Genomic DNA, 18,203 nt, shown 5'->3' on the forward strand with positions numbered 1-18,203 from the left:
CAGCCCATCTGAAATTGAAATTGAATAGCCCTGTCATAGAACTTTATTGAATTAAAAGTTACAGTGCTGCTGGTTCCTGACTTTTCCTAAAAATGTCTGTATTTTTATTTAAACCGTCATTTAAGCAAATTGGACAAAAGGCATTAAAAATGTGATCATTTCTACCTATTTCGGCCACAGGAGGTCATATGATAAATTGATCAATTTATCGCGCTGCGGTAGATCCATCTTGGTTGCGAGGCAACTATCACTGTCCCTGCCAAAAGGTAAACTCCGGGAGAGAATTCATTCACAGATTTATATGTAATCAATTGTTATATTCATGTTCTGAGCTCTGTTTGTTGAAATAATTAGCATTTGTTTTGCGTGATGATCAAAAATATTGAAAAAATGTTTAATTAAACTTGTTGAAAGTTACATTTCTGTGTCACTGAATTGAACTGAAAATTGAAAACTTATTCTAACATCATGTAACGCCCATTAGTTACACACACACAGAGTAATCCCCAATGTTTACAGCTTGACAATGTGTAGAGCCATACTGCCTAGTAAGATTTCAGATGTAGTTGCTTATTTTCACCAGCAGGGTGCGCATTCATCCCACACAAATGCTGGCAGCGCCGCCAGTTTCCTTGTTTTTTTTATACGCCGATGCAAACCAGAGCACTACAGGACAGACGAGTGAGCTTGATAAGGTTGATAACTGCCTGTAAAGTTGTTGAAACTATATTTTTTGTTCGAGTTATCAGTTCGGAGGACTTCCGTGTAAGGAAGAGAAGGTTTTCTTGCCAAACCTGACCGTGTGGATATTGATTTTTATCGAGCGAAAACTCCAGTGAGTAAATGCTAGTAACGATCAACTTAGCGTAGCATGCTAGCGATGCCTACCACGGCTAATTACCTGCTTATTTTCTTGAATATGTCTCTACTACGTATAGTTATGCTTCTGTGATAGTGTTTAAAAACCAACCAGAGACTGATAAACATTAGTGTTGGACCCGCTTGGACCAAGACGTTCATTGCATTGCATGAACGTCTTGAAAACGAACCCCGTTTTTCGTGTGGGGGTTCCCGGTCTAGACCGATTCACGTCTCCATAAACGTTCAAATCAAACATGTAATGTACTCACCGCATAGGCACAGATGTTAGGAAGGTGTACGGGGGTTGCCGTGTGTTTGTATATCCGTTATTGTTCAATAAACATGCATTTTATCGCGGATGTCTGAAATTTTCTTCACCACTTCTTCGTCCTGCAATGAATAGTGCACCGGCTTTCTACTGCGCCACAGCAGTGATTGGTTTTCATTGTTTGTGGTTTATTTAGTTAATTTATTGTTATTGTAGTTGCTATTTTTAGGTTTTTGTTTGTTTTTTTTTTGCTAAATACTGTGGCTTTAGCTATCACACCCACCCACACAAACACACACATCACCAAATTGGAAGAGGAGAAGTACATCAAAAACATCAGGATCTCCAACAGAACGTAGAGTACGTGGACCATTGGCCAAGGCCAAAGAATACCTGGTCAGACATATGTATTACAGGGCATTCTGCTCCTTCTTGGAGTCCTCAGTTAGGCACCATATGATTGCTGCCTACTGTAAAGACATTACGGCAGGTGTAAGTTTTGTCAGTCGTATGTCTTATTATTCATGTAGATTTCATGGAACCTTTGTATTTGTATGTTTAATATTGTATATTTATTTTATTCAGAGAAAAACTCTGTTCAAAGATGTGGATGGGCCCTTTAACAAAAAGGTTGACCCACACAACATCTCCACATTTACATGGGATGGTGTTCTGGACTAGGCTGACAGCAAGGCACCCCTCCTGATGGCATCTTTGAGAGCCACATTCCCACCAGCCAAAGGACAATTAAAAACAAAAATCCCCAGGTAAGTGTATTTAATTATTTGTACTGTGTGATTCTTTGTTATAATATTATTTCCTTAAAAACAATAAGTATTCATATGTCACCCCCATCTTAAATTAACCTCAACCTCCTCAATACACCCAATACCATGCTCCACATTAGGGGAGAATGGGCATTGTGCTCAGCTACTTCCTGTTTATGTAAAGCTTTCGCTGACCGTCTGAGGGCAACACAGAGTGTGGATACTTCTAAATGAGCCCTCCAAACCCTACTTTTCGGCTAAGTTAACTATCTTAGTTTACGTTTTATTATCATATTTTATATCTTCTTTTATTTTGAATCACTTATCTTAATCTATCACTTTCATGTCTATAAAAAACATTGAGCACTTTGAGATCTGTTTTAGATTTAAAATGCTATAGAAATCTAATGTCTTATTATTGTTATCTCAACTATTTCTATCAAGGAGAACCGGAGTAAGAGGCAGAAGAATCCTGAAGCGTCCAGCGAAAACCAGAGAGCCACTAGACAGACCTCGCAAGCTCACCAAGTTTGATTTTTTTCTATTAATAATTATTCTATGTTATGGTAGATAAATTCTTTGTGTGTGTTTACATATTGTCTAAAGGCAAGACGTCTTGATGTTGATGGTTGTAGGATTTCAAAACTTTAGGTGTAAAGGGCATTCATTTGACTTCAAATTCAAAATGAACATTCTTATAAAAATCTATTTAATTTCATTAAATAATTATATTGTGAGCACCACCTTTTATCTACATAATGCTAAATAAATGTTGTCAGAATGTAGAAATACTTTTCTCTTAATACCCTTTTACATGCATTTCAGAGACAAAAGTGAGCACCAAGCACTCGTGGAACAGAGAACTGGATTGGCTCTATCGATGGCACTCTTCACATGCAACAGGAAGAACAACTTCATCGTTAAATTGTCCACCACTGAAAGACACAATGGAGAGCAGCAGTGAAAGGACCAGTATGAGCCAGGCCTCCGGTACCGACTCACCGGTGACCCGGCACGATGATCACGTGGCGGCATTAGCAGAGGAGAGTATGTTGAACGATGGGACGGAGCGGGACATGCAGGAGGACATGTCCCACAAAATCCTGTCCTCCTTCCTCAACAACCTGGAAGACCGACAGTTGGAGCCCGCCCGGGACAGGATGAGACACCCTGTAAGTTACCTGATAAACACCTGGTGCCTCTCTGTGCTTTTTGTTTTTGGTCTCTGCTGAAATGTTGAGGTTATAGGAAGCATTTCATGCTAGCTCCAAAGTAACGTTAGCTCTAACGGTTAGTCAGGGGACGTTTGCATGGGCGCGTTATGAGACAACGGGCCCCACCACCTCTCCTACAGAGGAGCTAACGTTAGATACACACTTTGTGGTAGTTTAGCCTCATGCGCGAACGCATGGTGGTGTTAGTGATGAGGATTTTGGTGGAAAACATTCCCACTCTGTCAGTCATGCAGCGCCAGGTCCCCCACCATATTCAGCATCAGCACACACAGGAAATGAACAGCAGAAGCAACGTAGTAAGATATGAAAAAATGTACTTTAATTTTAAAATGTAGTTTGTGGAACGGTAGATTCATTTAACTTATGTCTCTCCCTGTCACATAGGTTAACCTGGGTGTGCTGTCCTGCAACCCCAGCTCCAACTCTGGAGTCACAGAAATATTGACTTTCCTCCACCAGTTTGTACCGGTGAGGGACAACAAACTGCTGCCCATCCTTTGCTGTGGGGATGGTCTGAGCGTGGAGAGGATGATCCATTGTCACCGTGCGTGGAATACCGGAGAGACACCTTCCGACCGATTGGAGGGACTCATACCTACTCCACAGGAGTTCCACCGTGAGATGATCTTGCTACAGGTTAATTTTGTTTCTACAAGTTTTAAACTTAAGTCAATTGATTAGTCAACAAATATAAATTTTAAAACTCTTTTTTTACACAGTTGTATACCGTATTAAGGACATTGTCAGTGTCCTATTCCAAAAATGTATGTCTTAAATGTGTAAAACATGGTCAACATGTCTCATTCAATGCCCACAGCTGTAGATTGCTAACATTCTACTTCTATGTACAGTACAGGCCAAAAGTTTGGACACACCTTCTCATTCAATGCATTTTCTTTATTTTCATGACTATTTACATTGTAGATTCTCACTGAAGGCATCAAAACTATGAATGAACATGTGGAATTATGTACTTAACAAAAAAAGGTGAAATAACTGAAAACATGTTTTATATTCTAGTTTCTTCAAAATAGCCACCCTTTGCTCTGATTACTGCTTTGCACACTCTTGGCATTCTCTCAATGAGCTTCAAGAGGTAGTCACCTGAAATGGTTTTCCAACAGTCTTGAAGGAGTTCCCAGAGGTGTTTAGCACTTGTTGGCCCCTTTGCCTTCACTCTGCGGTCCAGCTCACCCCAAACCATCTCGATTGGGTTCAGGTCCGGTGACTGTGGAGGCCAGGTCATCTGCCGCAGCACTCCATCACTCTCCTTCTTGGTCAAATAGCCCTTACACAGCCTGGAGGTGTGTTTGGGGTCATTGTCCTGTTGAAAAATAAATGATCGTCCAACTAAACGCAAACCGGATGAGATGGCATGTCACTGCAGGATGCTGTGGTAGCCATGCTGGTTCAGTGTGCCTTCAATTTTGAATAAATCCCCAACAGTGTCACCAGCAAAACACCCCCACACCATCACACCTCCTCCTCCATGCTTCACAGTGGGAACCAGGCATGTGGAATCCATCCGTTCACCTTTTCTGCGTCTCACAAAGACACGGCGGTTGGAACCAAAGATCTCAAATTTGGACTCATCAGACCAAAGCACAGATTTCCACTGGTCTAATGTCCATTCCTTGTGTTTCTTGGCCCAAACAAATCTCTTCTGCTTGTTGCCTCTCCTTAGCAGTGGTTTCCTAGCAGCTATTTGACCATGAAGGCCTGATTTGCGCGGTCTCCTCTTAACAGTTGTTCTAGAGATGGGTCTGCTGCTAGAACTCTGTGTGGCATTCATCTGGTCTCTGATCTGAGCTGCTGTTAACTTGGGATTTCTGAGGCTGGTGACTCGGATGAACTTATCCTCAGAAGCAGAGGTGACTCTTGGTCTTCCTTTCCTGGGTCGGTCCTCATGTGTGCCAGTTTGGTTGTAGCGCTTGATGGTTTTTGCGACTCCACTTGGGGACACATTTAAAGTTTTTGCAATTTTCCGGACTGACTGACCTTCATTTCTTAAAGTAATGATGGCCACTGGTTTTTCTTTAGTTAGCTGATTGGTTCTTGCCATAATATGAATTTTAACAGTTGTCCAATAGGGCTGTCGGCTGTGTATTAACCTGACTTCTGCACAACACAACTGATGGTCCCAACCCCATTGATAAAGCAAGAAATTCCACTAATTAACCCTGATAAGGCACACCTGTGAAGTGGAAACCATTTCAGGTGACTACCTCTTGAAGCTCATGGAGAGAATGCCAAGAGTGTGCAAAGCAGTAATCAGAGCAAAGGGTGGCTATTTTGAAGAAACTAGAATATAAAACATGTTTTCAGTTATTTCACCTTTTTTTGTTAAGTACATAACTCCACGTGTTCATTCATAGTTTTGATGCCTTCAGTGAGAATCTACAATGTAAATAGTCATGAAAATAAAGAAAACGCATTGAATGAGAAGGTGTGTCCAAACTTTTGGCCTGTACTGTACATAGGACACAATGGATCTATTGTACATCCACGAGAGTGATTTTGCAAGAGGCACCATCGCTCATCTGAAAAATGACTTATCTGTTTCTATATACATAGTTTGCTACCACAGCCTACATTACTCTGCTGGCCACAACGACTTGCCAGGATGTCCACCGTTGATGACGTTCCTGCAGACTTTCCAGAAGCCAAGGAGGACCAGCTGACCTGGCTGAGAAGCCTAGCAAACGTCATCGTGGACTTTGCTTGGATGCCTCCTGAACAGGAGCAGATCGACCTGGTTGCAGCTTGTGCAGGAAGTCCAGGGGAGTCTTTTGAAGAAGATATATTCCTGTACTGTATATGCAAAGATGGTATTACATTTTTTGAAAATTCTATCAAAACCAAAAAAAAAAAAAAAGATTAATTTAAAGCCGGTCTGTGTATAAAAATCATTTTGTATGTCAGGGTTTTTTTTTTTTTTTGTTTTTTTTTTGATAAAACACCAAATTAATAATGTTCATACTTTTCATGTGTATTTATAGACAAGCAAGAGAGCATGGTGCAGTGCAGCAGCTCTAGCTGCAGTGCTGGCTCCATCTCTCTTGTGCAGGCCTTTCCCAAGCTCCAGAGGGAGACTGGTTCTGTAGCGAGCAGTGTGAGGAGGACAGTAGCTATATTTATTGCTGGTGCCAGGAAAGACAAGAGGGAGAAATGGTTCAGTGCCAGCTTGCTGACACCTGTACCAAGCATGAGTGGTACCACATGGCATGCCTCATGCCATCTGACCGACCTGATGCACAGGGTATGCTTTCTAATTGTCATACAATTGATGTTCTGAATTAACATGTAACTGTCTAACTGTGCGAATGAACTTTACAGTGTATGATATAATTTTTCTACCTCAGACATCTGGTACTGCTGCGAAGGCTGCAAAGTGGTGGACTCAGGTCGGAAGGGAGAGGATTTTGTCCTTAACAAAGGCCTTAATGTGGGAGGGACTTAATCACCTCGCAAGGAAGGATGCGGTGCGGGAAGGTGATGGGCCAGCAATGCTGGAGAGTTGGAAGATGGATCTTATCCAGTTCTGGAGCAGGAGCCATCCCAAATACTTTATCATAGCCCACAACATGCTAACCAGTAAAATAAATTACACATTGTAACTATGTGCTAGTGTTTATTTTGTTTTATACAAATTATTGTATGTATTACAGTTGAAAAAGGTTTATAGTACTTTTATATTAGATTTTGGATTTTTAATTAGTTCTGAAAATGTAAGGAGTAGAAGGCTACCTTTCTCAAGGTCTAAGGAATGACATGATCTGGAATAGAGTTGCCAACCTGACGGGGACACCAGGGGGAAACGTCGGCCTTGACCTTGTCAACAAGTTCCTCAACAACAATTTCAAACGTAGGATAATTGTCTTACTTGCAAAAATTCACATGATTTAAGATAAGAGCTTGAATATTGCACTGTTTTAAGAGTTGCTTTAAAGAAGTACATACTGCATGTTGTTTCAGAAATGATGAAGAGATCCAATGGCAAATAGACAGACAATGAAGCCAAAAGGTGTGCGGAGATGGGAGGAGCGTTTGGGAAGGACCTCGACAATATCCTTACAAGTGTAGGAGTCGTCTCATTTGGGGACACATGGTCAAGACGAAGCAGTCTCAAAAAGAGACAGAGGGAGGATGTCGGGCGATTTGTAAAAGAATAACGATCTGACAGACTGTTCACCTGTGTCCCTGGGAGATACCACCGTGGCCTGAACAACTTTAAGTACAACACCAACATCAGAAACCCAAAGAAAATGGGAAAGAAGATGCAGCAGTTGGCCCAGGACATGGATAAGTGGGACACCTTCTGTGGTATTCAACCTGTACAGGACTAGAAAATGTACGCAGACTGGTTACTGTGCCTATAAGGTTTCACTGCGATGTGCGCCATGTGTTAGTGTAAAATGAAACATGCAGGCTGGTCAGTAAAGGCAACCAAACAAAGCTACACGGTGTTATTATTGTCTCTTAACAAAAATAATACACAAGTCACAATGTAACCAAAAAAAGGAACATTTATTATTATTATTATATTATTAAATTTATTAATTTAATTTATTAATCAATTGAACACTATTAACATGTAAACATTAATAAAATATTAAATTAAAATAGTATTGCACACACTAGCAAAAAGCAGCATAGTATTTGTTTTTGGTTGCAAAATGCAATGTAGACCCAATTAACATGTCTACTTATAATACAGCTTCAACATAAAATGACACAACAATGTGGTCTTAAAACTAAAGAGGTAGTAGACAACTTCAAAGTGTTTTGCATATTCTAATTCTGTCCATAAGCATTCAGGAATACAGAAATATAGCGCTTGACCGGAGGGGCATGACCGGAAAAGTTTGAGAACCACTGCAATAAGACAATGTTCATACAAAGAGCAGATCACTCTCTTGTGCTGCTACAAAAATAGGGAGATTTGCACCAAGCTTATTACAAACAGAACAGGGTGTTATTTCACCGCCATGTGAATTACACAGGAAACACAAAATAGAGGGACAAAATAGGTCGCAATTAAAGTAAATGAACAAGTTAACTTTTAAAAAAATTAATTGCGATGAACTCGATTAATCTTGACAGCCCTAAAAAAAAAAACATATCGGCCCGATAAATATCGGCCGGCCGATGCATCAGTCTACCTCTAGTTCTGCAGTCTGGTGTTGCAAATTGAGCAGCAATCTTGATGCTCACAAGTCCTGCTGTAGTCTTGGCTCATTCCCTTCAGGTGCAGAAACTCAAACACTGACCTCCGAATACAAGTGCCCGTTTCAATTTTCTGTAGCATTTCAATGTTTTTGCTGTTGATAAATGACTTATTTATCAACCTCAAGTAAAGGTAGGTTACGGCGGTTCCCCCACCACCATCCCTAGCGCATCGTCCAACCTCTTGTCAGTACGAAAGAATGTCTGAGGCCGGTCCCCAGTGGAGGATGTATCTAACATCTGGCACCTGCACTCCAAGCCCGAAGGCCACTGTGGCAACTACACAGCGCACATTTGTTTCCATTTCAACAAATGCATCCAGTGTCCTTTTCTGGCTGTTGGAGTCCAGGTGGCTGTGGAACATTTCCACTATCCTGGTGTGGACTGTGTTCATCTGACACCCAGGCAGCATTCCCCAACTTTGCCATGATGTTACTGTAGACATTGGTCACATCACTGATGGTCCTTAAAAATAAAATGTTTATGTTAACATTGTAATTACTTGTATGTATCTTAGGAAAGTAGGTGGGTTTACCAAAAAAAAAAAAAAACATATTCCTTAACGGTCCATTAGTATCACTGAAGACAATTTGCAGTATTCTGAAATGTATTCACTTATTATTTTTTTTTCTAAGAGAACCTTATAAAAAGAATTCATATTAAGATTTTTACCAACCTGCAGTACACAATGACCTTCCCTGCATTTTCCCCTGGCGCAGGTGAGGTACCAGCCATTCTGCTGCCTTTGTGATGTCTAGGGTTGGGTACCGTTCATAATTAAACTGATACAGTACCGGTACCGGTATCTGGAATTCGGTACTGGTACCAAGCGGTACCTTATTTCGGTACTTTTTAACCCTATGGGCCCTAGGCCTTTTTTTGAGGTATTTTTACTGCCTTTACTTTTAAGCTCATATCACAGTCATTATAAAGGCTACATACACATGCTATATCTTGTTTTTTTCAGGACAATCTGGGCTAACCAGATTTGCCATCATTTCATGTCCTATGTGCCTGTATTTTATATTAATTTTTATATCAATGAAAAAAAACAAATCTGTGTGCCTAAATTCTTACATTATTACATGTATCTCACCATAGCAAGTTGGAAAAAGACATAATACCATATATGAAGAGGGGAGACTCTGTACTCTGGAGAATCTGGTAATATAAGAACCATGATGCCGGGACATTCTGTCACTTCACAGTTGTCCAAAACATGTGCCCTGCGTTCCAAATCGCATACTTCTACTATATACTTTTAGTATGTACTGCAGCTGCCCTTAAAAAGTATGTAGTGTAGTATGCAGTATGCATGCAGTATGCATACTATTGGGACACACTACATCCGCCATCACATCGCTCCCTGAACTCCGACCCTCTTGCTTACTTCCGCCGCCGTCCGTAGCGCCACATTTGAATATTTTATGTTGTTGTACTTCAGAGATGCAGCAAATCTCCTCTCGTCGAGCTCGCCAGAGTCGTGCATACTGTCGGAGGTGCCGGAGAGCTCTGTTGCTGTTATGTCGTCATGTATGTTGTTGTTTCTAATAAACAGTCCCAAGCCTATTATTAGTGACCTGTCTATTGAACTAGTCACCAGTAGGCATATTAACCCCTTCACACACAGCTCTCTGTTGCTGGCAGATGTTTGTTGTTAAATATATTTACAGCTATGCAGCTGCTGGCACTATATTTTGTCTGCACGTGAAGCAGCCTTACATTCACATTACTTTTATTTGTAGTGTAACATACCTGCACATTCTTACTACATTACTTAATATGTGTTTGACTTTTACTATTCATATATTTACTAGTCTATACTGCTCATACCTGGCCCATAGTGTATTCATATTTAGTCATATGCATTCATTATTTATACCACACTTACACCACTGCCTGTACTGGTAGAATCTTCTATATTGTAGTCATAGTTGAACCCTAACATTGATTATACTATAATCACAGTAAAGTTGAATGTTGTAACCGTGTTCTTGCAAAACTGTATGATATGTGACAGTATATAATCAGATCATTGCAGTCCTAATATGTAGTGTCTTAGTATCTCAAATTAAATAAACCATGTATGAAAGGAAGTGTGGGTGTTGGTTGTACACGCAGCTCAGTCAGTGTGACGTAACTTCCGCTGTGCAAAGGATTGTGGGTCAGAATGGCCAAAGAAGCATGCTGACATGCATACTGCGAAATGTGACCGGATGTAGTAGAACATCCTGGTACTTTAGGCATACTGCATCTGACATACTATGTATTGGGACATACTAATTCTTTTTCTGGCATACTAAATAGTATGGTAGTATGGGTATTGGAACGCAGGGGTGGTTTGTGCCAGGCGGACATGATTGCCAGTATTTTTTCATTATTGCAAGAAATTCCATTGACTCATTCACTCATTATCTGAAAGAAACATGCAATATTTACATCTAAGATAACAGAAGAATAGTCAACCAAGTGCAATGATGTCCTCCAAGATAATATTTGTTTTTCAGTTTCAGTTATATATTGGGGAGACATTTTGGGCATTGGTGGGGGGGCACGTGTCCCCCTCAATGTATATGGTGACTACGGCCCTGTCAGCATGCATTAGGCTGCAGTTGTTTGGGTGCGCAAAGGTGAAGTGGCTGGTCTTGTCATACAAAGTTTGATGGAGTGTCAACTGGACAATATGGAGATACTTGCATCTTGAAAGCCGGACTACAAATGTGGATAGACAGGGAGAAACACAGGCAAGCCTAAGACGTGGTAAGATACGATATTCCTCACTATATGAAGTGACTGATAACAAGATCTGTATAATGGATTGTAAAGAAATTCGTCAAGTTTTTATTTTGTAGACAACTGATCTGTATTTAGAGCGTGATGGGATGACAGTACAATGATGTGTGTGGTCCTGCGCTTTCATGTGATGTGCGTGGCATTTCTGTGCGAGCCTGCGTTCGCGAGTAATCCATCCAAGAGTAATGTGTGTGCAAAGTTGTACATCATTTTATTGTAATTTTTCACTGTGAAAACATTGGATCACCGACAAGTGCTTGGCCTTGTCGAAAAGCTACAATTCTGCTGTTTCACGTGATATGCGTGGCTTCTCGCTTGGATGCACGGTCGTGGAGAAAATCCACAGAGAAGAACGGGTGAATTTGAATTTGGATGCACTATGCGTCCTTGGGGGCCCATAGTCTAAACTTCTCAGTTCCAACATTTTATTGAGAATATTTAGGAACAGTGCTGCACGTTAACTTTTGTCTGCACATTGTTTTTGTCGCCATTGTTGCTGAGTCTGAGGTGCGAGTCATGCGCTCTCGCTCCGCCTCCACCTCAGGTACCGAAATTTGGCACTGTTTCATTTTAAGTGAATTGGTACTCGGTAGTACCAACGTGAATCGGTACCAAGTACAAAAAGTACTGAGTTTCGGTACCCAACCCTAGTGATGTCCTCATCTTTCGTCCTTTGGACATCCAGGAAAATGTTGGGCCTGTTTAGATACAATGTACATTAATTGAAAATAATGTTTTTGAACTATTTTCAATTAGTAAAATAATCCATTACACAATTGTATGTTTTTACAACTATATTACTTAAGGTTTTCCAATACATCTACAAAGCAGTAGCAGTTAATGGACATAAGGTAGAATCCTATTTCATACCTGTCGGGAAGGTAGATGACCATTGTCACTTGGGGTGGTTCCAGGCGGAGGAGGTTTAGAATCTCAGTGACCATGTCCTGGGTCACTGTCGCCGTCAGTAGCAGGACTAGCGCTGTGATATATATCCTCAGACTGGGGATCCTTAGGTAGTCTCCCCCCGAAAGCTTTTTCCCCTGATTTTGAAAATTTAATAATTAAGTGTACATTATATTTGTTATTGAAATTTCTACATAGAAAATCAGTTTGCTATTACACTCTCATGGACAGACCTAACCTATATATAAGCGTCATTCACTCTAGAACATCTCTGATGTGAGCATATAATGTTTTCATCATACATAATACAAAATATATTCTATTCTGATCTCCAATGATGTTTACACTGAAAGTCAATAGATTAAGATTGCGGCAGTGAGTTAACTATCAATTTATCTTACCAGCTTGTAAGGCAGTGAGCCTCATTGATTGCCAAGAGGCAGATCTTTTCTTTATTCTGCCTCACCCAGCCAAACCATAAGGTGTCCGCTGCAGCCTCAGGGGACATAAACACAAGGTTCATGTTGCTGTCCAGAATAGCTTAAATGCATAAGATACACAGGTTAAGTTTCTTTCAATAAAAAAAGCCTTTAGATGCTTAATAATCATGGTGTTATTACTCACACTGTTTGTCTTCTGCAGACATGTCTCTGGTGACTGCAGCACTTTTAATCTGCGGCTCACCTGGTCCTTCATCAGGGCCTTGAGAGGACTGATGACAAGCACAATGTGCTTTTCCTCAGGATGAAGCTAAAAAGTTGATTTTTCAGAGACAATTACTACTTTTGGTGATAGATAGATAGATAGATAAATAGATAGATACTTTATTCATACCCGTGGGAAAATTCAGGTATCCAGCAGATAAACACAAAACAGTTATAGACAATAAATAAAAATCAGAGTATAAAAAACACACAAGTTAAGAGCAGCATACACAATAACACACTAATAAATAAAAGCAGCACAATTACACTAGTAGTATTGAAAAAAAAATCTGCTATTCCTTACAGTTTTCTAAATGCATGTTCAGTGAGTCATAGTTTTCCTAGTATCAAAAAGAATGACATGATAAGCTGTAGTGTATACTAGCTGCTGGCCTTAGCATCACCAAGGAGGATGCTACACATTAGCAAATTAAAATTATTCATTTTGTGACGAGGTTTGCCCCCATTCTCCCTCTATCCTGTTTCTTTGAGCTTCTTCTTGATGGAAAAGCACTCTAGTGTATTATTATTATTGTTATTATTATTCTTATTATTATTATTAGAACAACACAACTTAATATCAGCCACTCAACAAAGGCAATAAGTAATAAATAAGTAATTAAATGACTTACTTTATCCATTATTGCTCCATAGTATCCGAAGCAAACACTTTTTCCATACCCTGTAGGCAGGACGCCAAAAACATGTCTTCCATCAATTAAATGTTGGAAGATTTGTTTCTGTTCTTCCTTAAGGGGAATGGGGAGAGACGCAAATGCGTCCTCGAGCGAAACAGCCATATCAAATAGGAAAAACTACTAAACATCCACTCAACTCCAACTACATACATGTTTTTTCCCCCTTTGCGGCTTTTTTTCTGTTCTCATCTCTCTGTGACGTTTTGACCTCAAATCGACCTCACCCATAATTGGTCAATTAAAAAGGACGTTACCTGAACCTGATGTAGGAGCGCATGTGCCTCTTACTACCAATGTGCAATACACCTCCCAACCGCTATGGGGGCGCTGTGGCACAGTAGAAAGCCGGTGCACTCATTCATTGCAAGAAGAAGTAGTGGTGAAGAAAATTTCAGACATCCGCGATAAAATGCATGTTTATTGAACAATAACGGGTATACAAACACACGGCAACCCCCGTACACCTTCCTAACATCTGTGCCTATGCGGTGAGTACATTACATGTTTGATTTGAACGTTTATGGAGACGTGAATCGGTCTAGACCGGGAACCCCCACACGAAAAACGGGGTTCGTTTTCAAGACGTTCATGCAATGCAATGAACGTCTTGGTCCAAGCGGGTCCAAGACTAATGTTTATCAGTCTCCGGTTGGTTTTTAAACACTATCACAGAAGCATAACTATACGTAGTAGAGACATATTCAAGAAAATAAGCAGGTAATTAGCCGTGGTAGGCATCGCTAGCATGCTACGCTAAGTTGATCGTTACTAGCATTTACTCACTGGAGTTTTCGCTCGATAAAAATCAATATCCACACGGTCAGGTTTGGCAAGAAAACCTTCTCTTCCTTACACGGAAGTCCTCCGAACTGATAACTCGAACAAAAAATATAGTTTCAACAACTTTACAGGCAGTTATCAACCTTATCAAGCTCACTCGTCTGTCCTGTAGTGCTCTGGTTTGCATCGGCGTATAAAAAAAACAAGGAAACTGGCGGCGCTGCCAGCATTTGTGTGGGATGAATGCGCACCCTGCTGGTGACAATAAGCAACTACATCTGAAATCTTACTAGGCAGTATGGCTCTACACATTGTCAAGCTGTAAACATTGGGGATTACTCTGTGTGTGTGTAACTAATGGGCGTTACATGATGTTAGAATAAGTTTTCAATTTTCAGTTCAATTCAGTGACACAGAAATGTAACTTTCAACAAGTTTAATTAAACATTTTTTCAATATTTTTGATCATCACGCAAAACAAATGCTAATTATTTCAACAAACAGAGCTCAGAACACGAATATAACAATTGATTACATTTAAATCTGTGAATGAATTCTCTCCCGGAGTTTACCTTTTGGCAGAGACAGTGATAATTGCCTCGCAACCAAGATGGATCTACCGCAGCGCGATAAATTGATCAGTTTATCATATGACCTCCTGTGGCTGAAATAGGTAGAAATGATCACATTTTTAATGCCTTTTGTCCAATTTGCTTAAATAACGCTTTAAATAAAAATACAGACATTTTCAGGAAAAGTCAGGAACCAGCAGCACTGTAACTTTTAATTCAATAAAGTTCTATGACAGGGCTATTCAATTTCAATTTCAGCTGGGCTGGATTTTAAAACCAGATAGGCTAATGGCCTACATATATATAGCCTATATATAAGCCTATACACACACGCGCATTCAGAAACAGAATAAAAAAGAGCTATCACTGCACAGAAGCATAATAAGTAACATTAACAGTATGTAATAACACACTCTATCTCTCTACCAGCATCTCCCTCTCTCCCTCTGCTCCACACATGCACACACCTCACCTCCTGATGCTTTCCTTATAGGTCAGTTACACAGGATATAGTTTTATACAGTCCGTGGCAGCAACAGTCATATTTACAACAACAAAGTCACGATATAAACTCAATAATGTCTCAGTGGAAACAAATCTAACATGTCAATAAAATAAATATTCCTCCTGACATCACAATACTGAGTGAAGAAAGTCACGTTATGTCAACATGAAGAAGACAGACATCAGTATCAGTCATTCATCCTGCTCTCTGTCCCCCCTCTACTGAGGACACTCTGTCTGCAGGTCGCTGCCTCAGGTGCATCTTCAGATAAAGTGTTAGCCTACATTTAGTTTGTCTATAACACTTTGCTGTTAGCCTCGCGAGCGCGATGTGCTTGTGTCGACCGCGATCATGAATCATAATAGCGGTGAATGAGAGAGTGCGGACAGAGCGAATTGAAATACGGCTTTCTACATGCTGATCACATGTATTGATAAAGTATTGGCTTTTTATTGGCAGAGGTCTTATTGCTCTTACTCACAGTAACAAGCGCAGCTGTTGTCAACTAGAGTGATCTTGAAGTTATATTCCCTTCATCTGCACCGCGGCCTCTCTGCTGATGTCTGACTTAACTCTGTGTGTGTGTGTGTGTGTGTGTGTGTGTGTGTGTGTGTGTGCACGATGTAAGGAGGAGGTCAGCCCTGACGTGCAGACAGGCAGCAGGAGAGAGGCTGCTTCATGATGATACATGAAACCAAACTTTAAAAAGTAACGATAAGAGCCGATGACGTCGGAGCTTATTATTATTATGGTCTTGATTAAATTTGCCTCGGGCCGTTTAATAGCTACCGGGTCTCGGTACCGATCCCTCAGCATCAGCCGGCTTCTCTTTTATTGATTCCTCCAGTTATCACCACTTAGCTTAGTATGAAATGAATGAATTCTCTCCCGGACTTTAACTTTTGACAGAGACAATGATAGTTGCCTAGCAACCAAGATGCATCTGCCGCGGCGCGATAAATTTATCAGTTTATCGTCGTGCAATCATTATGACCGCCTGTGGCCGAAATAGGTAGCCTAGAAATCATCACATTTTAATGCCTTTTGTCAAATTTGCTTAAATGACGTTTTAAATAGGCCTAAATAGGATAGGCTAAAGATGTTTTTAGGGAAAGTCAGTAACCAGCAGCACTGTAACTTTTAATTCAATAAAGTTCTTTGACATAGAAATTTGAAAACGGTCAAAATGCCCGTCATGGCCGTGCCACACAGCGTTCCGCCGGTGCTTAGCAACGGTTGCTAAGCTGCAGTCGCTCTGGGGGAGGGGCTAGCGTATGGGTTATTCGATGACGTCATATGTGACATCACGATACACATTTTGCGAGTTTGTAAGTAAGAGTCGATTTGAACTCAGACTACAGTTGCAGACTTTACCTTGACTCTTTTAAATTGAGACATTTGGAAGAAGAACTCAGCATGACACCATCAAGAGAGTCATCTCAGTTGGGAGTGGACCATGTTATTCCATTTGCGAAGAGATTTTTCCAGGAGCTGTCAGAAGTGCAGCGCCAAAAGCTGCGGGATGGGAAACCTGATGAGACCACCAGAGATATATTGGCGGTGCTGCTCATGGACCTGGTGGTGTACCTGAAGGACTCCCTGACTGACTCCCTGACAAATGTGGACAAAAATCAAATGGTCACTGAAGAGAGCGTTGCGTCCACACTGGGCAATGTAGTCCCTGAGGCTTTTGCTCAGGCTCTGGGCGTCAGCGATCAGGAATCAGGTGACAGCTCTGAGACTCTAACCAAGATGATGTCTGAGGAGATTTCCAAGAGCATCAGCTCCTCCACCTGCACCAGCGGGGACACTCCGAGACTGACTGACATGGTGGAACATGCTTGCAGCATGATAACATCATTCATGGGCAACGTCAGTTTATGTTGCAGAACAAAACGTGTAGATCTGAAGGCTGATGACGATGATGACAGCTTCGACTTAACATCTACACCGATAGAGAGCCCGGTGAAAACATCATTCATGGGCAACGTCAGTTTATGTTGCAGAACAAGACGTGTAGATCTGAAGGCTGATGACGATGACAGCTTCCACTTAACATCTACACCAATAAAGAGCTCCAAGCTGTCTTGGCTCTCTCCTGTGCAGATCTCAGTGGGATCAGAGGACAGAGCCACACCAGCAGCAGCACTAGAACCACCAGCAGCAGCAGCACCAGCACTAGAACCAGCAGCAGCAGCACTAGAACCAGCAGCAGCAGCAGCAGCAGCAGCAGCACTAGAACCAGCAGCAGCAGCAGCAGCAGCAGCACTAGAACCAGCAGCAGCAGCAGCAGCACTAGAACCAGCACTAGAACCAGCACTCAGTGTACCTGAGGCAGGTGCTGAACCTGTGCTGCATGTAAGACCAGACAGGGATTTGAACACAGAGAAAAACAAAATCTGTGTCCAAATTCTTGTTGAAAAGCTGGTTACGCGGGTCTACAAAAAAGCAAAGGTCAACATTCACTTGAAAGACCCCCATATCATCATCAACTGCCTGTTTGAAAAGATATGGGCCGAAGTCCAGGGGGATGATTGTGATATCACCCCGGAAACATTTAAACGTCTGGACAAGACCATTTTCAAGGACCTCTGTAGATTCTGGGGCTGTGCAGAGCTCGTTCTGGTTTCATTATGTCAAGAACAACCAGAAATGGATTATGCAGTCTGCACCTTTGCACGTCACCTTAAGACACCGCAGAGAAACATCATCTGCAGGTTCTTTTCCAGTCTGGGCGGAGTAATCTCCAAGTCCTTCAGGAGGGCCAGTCCCATTTAGGTGACGTATAATGGACTCTGTGCATCAGCTCCACTACTTCCTGAAAGGAAGTAGGCTTGAGTATTTCCTGTCCTATACTATTGGATTAAGTGGTTAATCAGGTAACTTAA

The 18,203-nt window shown here is 41.2% G+C and overlaps 1 protein-coding gene and 1 long non-coding RNA gene across 6 annotated transcripts; one reads left to right on the top strand and one right to left on the bottom strand.

Annotated features, from left to right (window-relative positions):
* Positions 1–648: 648 nt before the first annotated feature.
* On the top strand, positions 649–7,586 carry LOC117260601 (uncharacterized). Of its 2 annotated transcripts, XM_078169569.1 has the most exons (9): positions 649–835; positions 1,715–1,896; positions 2,341–2,424; positions 2,722–3,068; positions 3,516–3,767; positions 5,706–5,959; positions 6,131–6,390; positions 6,494–6,996; positions 7,107–7,586. In XM_078169569.1, exons 6-8 carry the CDS (start codon positions 5,755–5,757, stop codon positions 6,746–6,748), a joined length of 720 nt encoding a protein of 239 aa, XP_078025695.1. In that variant the 5' UTR covers positions 649–835; positions 1,715–1,896; positions 2,341–2,424; positions 2,722–3,068; positions 3,516–3,767; positions 5,706–5,754; the 3' UTR covers positions 6,749–6,996; positions 7,107–7,586. The 2 variants fall into 2 exon arrangements, with proteins under 2 accessions (XP_078025695.1, XP_078025696.1); XM_078169570.1 differs by lacking the exons at positions 649–835; positions 1,715–1,896; positions 2,341–2,424 and having other exon boundaries at positions 2,434–3,068; positions 5,706–6,390.
* Positions 7,587–7,639: 53 nt separating this feature from the next.
* LOC117261338 (uncharacterized) lies at positions 7,640–14,424 on the bottom strand. Of its 4 annotated transcripts, XR_013491845.1 has the most exons (7): positions 14,242–14,424; positions 13,393–13,442; positions 12,681–12,806; positions 12,458–12,596; positions 12,021–12,193; positions 9,034–11,848; positions 7,640–8,822 (listed from the first exon to the last, which is right to left on the bottom strand). It is a non-coding gene; the product is annotated as an uncharacterized LOC117261338 (long non-coding RNA). The 4 variants fall into 4 exon arrangements; XR_013491846.1 differs by lacking the exon at positions 13,393–13,442; XR_004502024.2 differs by having other exon boundaries at positions 12,681–13,442.
* Positions 14,425–18,203: the final 3,779 nt, after the last annotated feature.

The sequence above is a fragment of the Epinephelus lanceolatus genome, chromosome 7, assembly GCF_041903045.1.
Source record: "Epinephelus lanceolatus isolate andai-2023 chromosome 7, ASM4190304v1, whole genome shotgun sequence".
Taxonomy (NCBI): Eukaryota; Metazoa; Chordata; class Actinopteri; order Perciformes; family Serranidae; genus Epinephelus; species Epinephelus lanceolatus.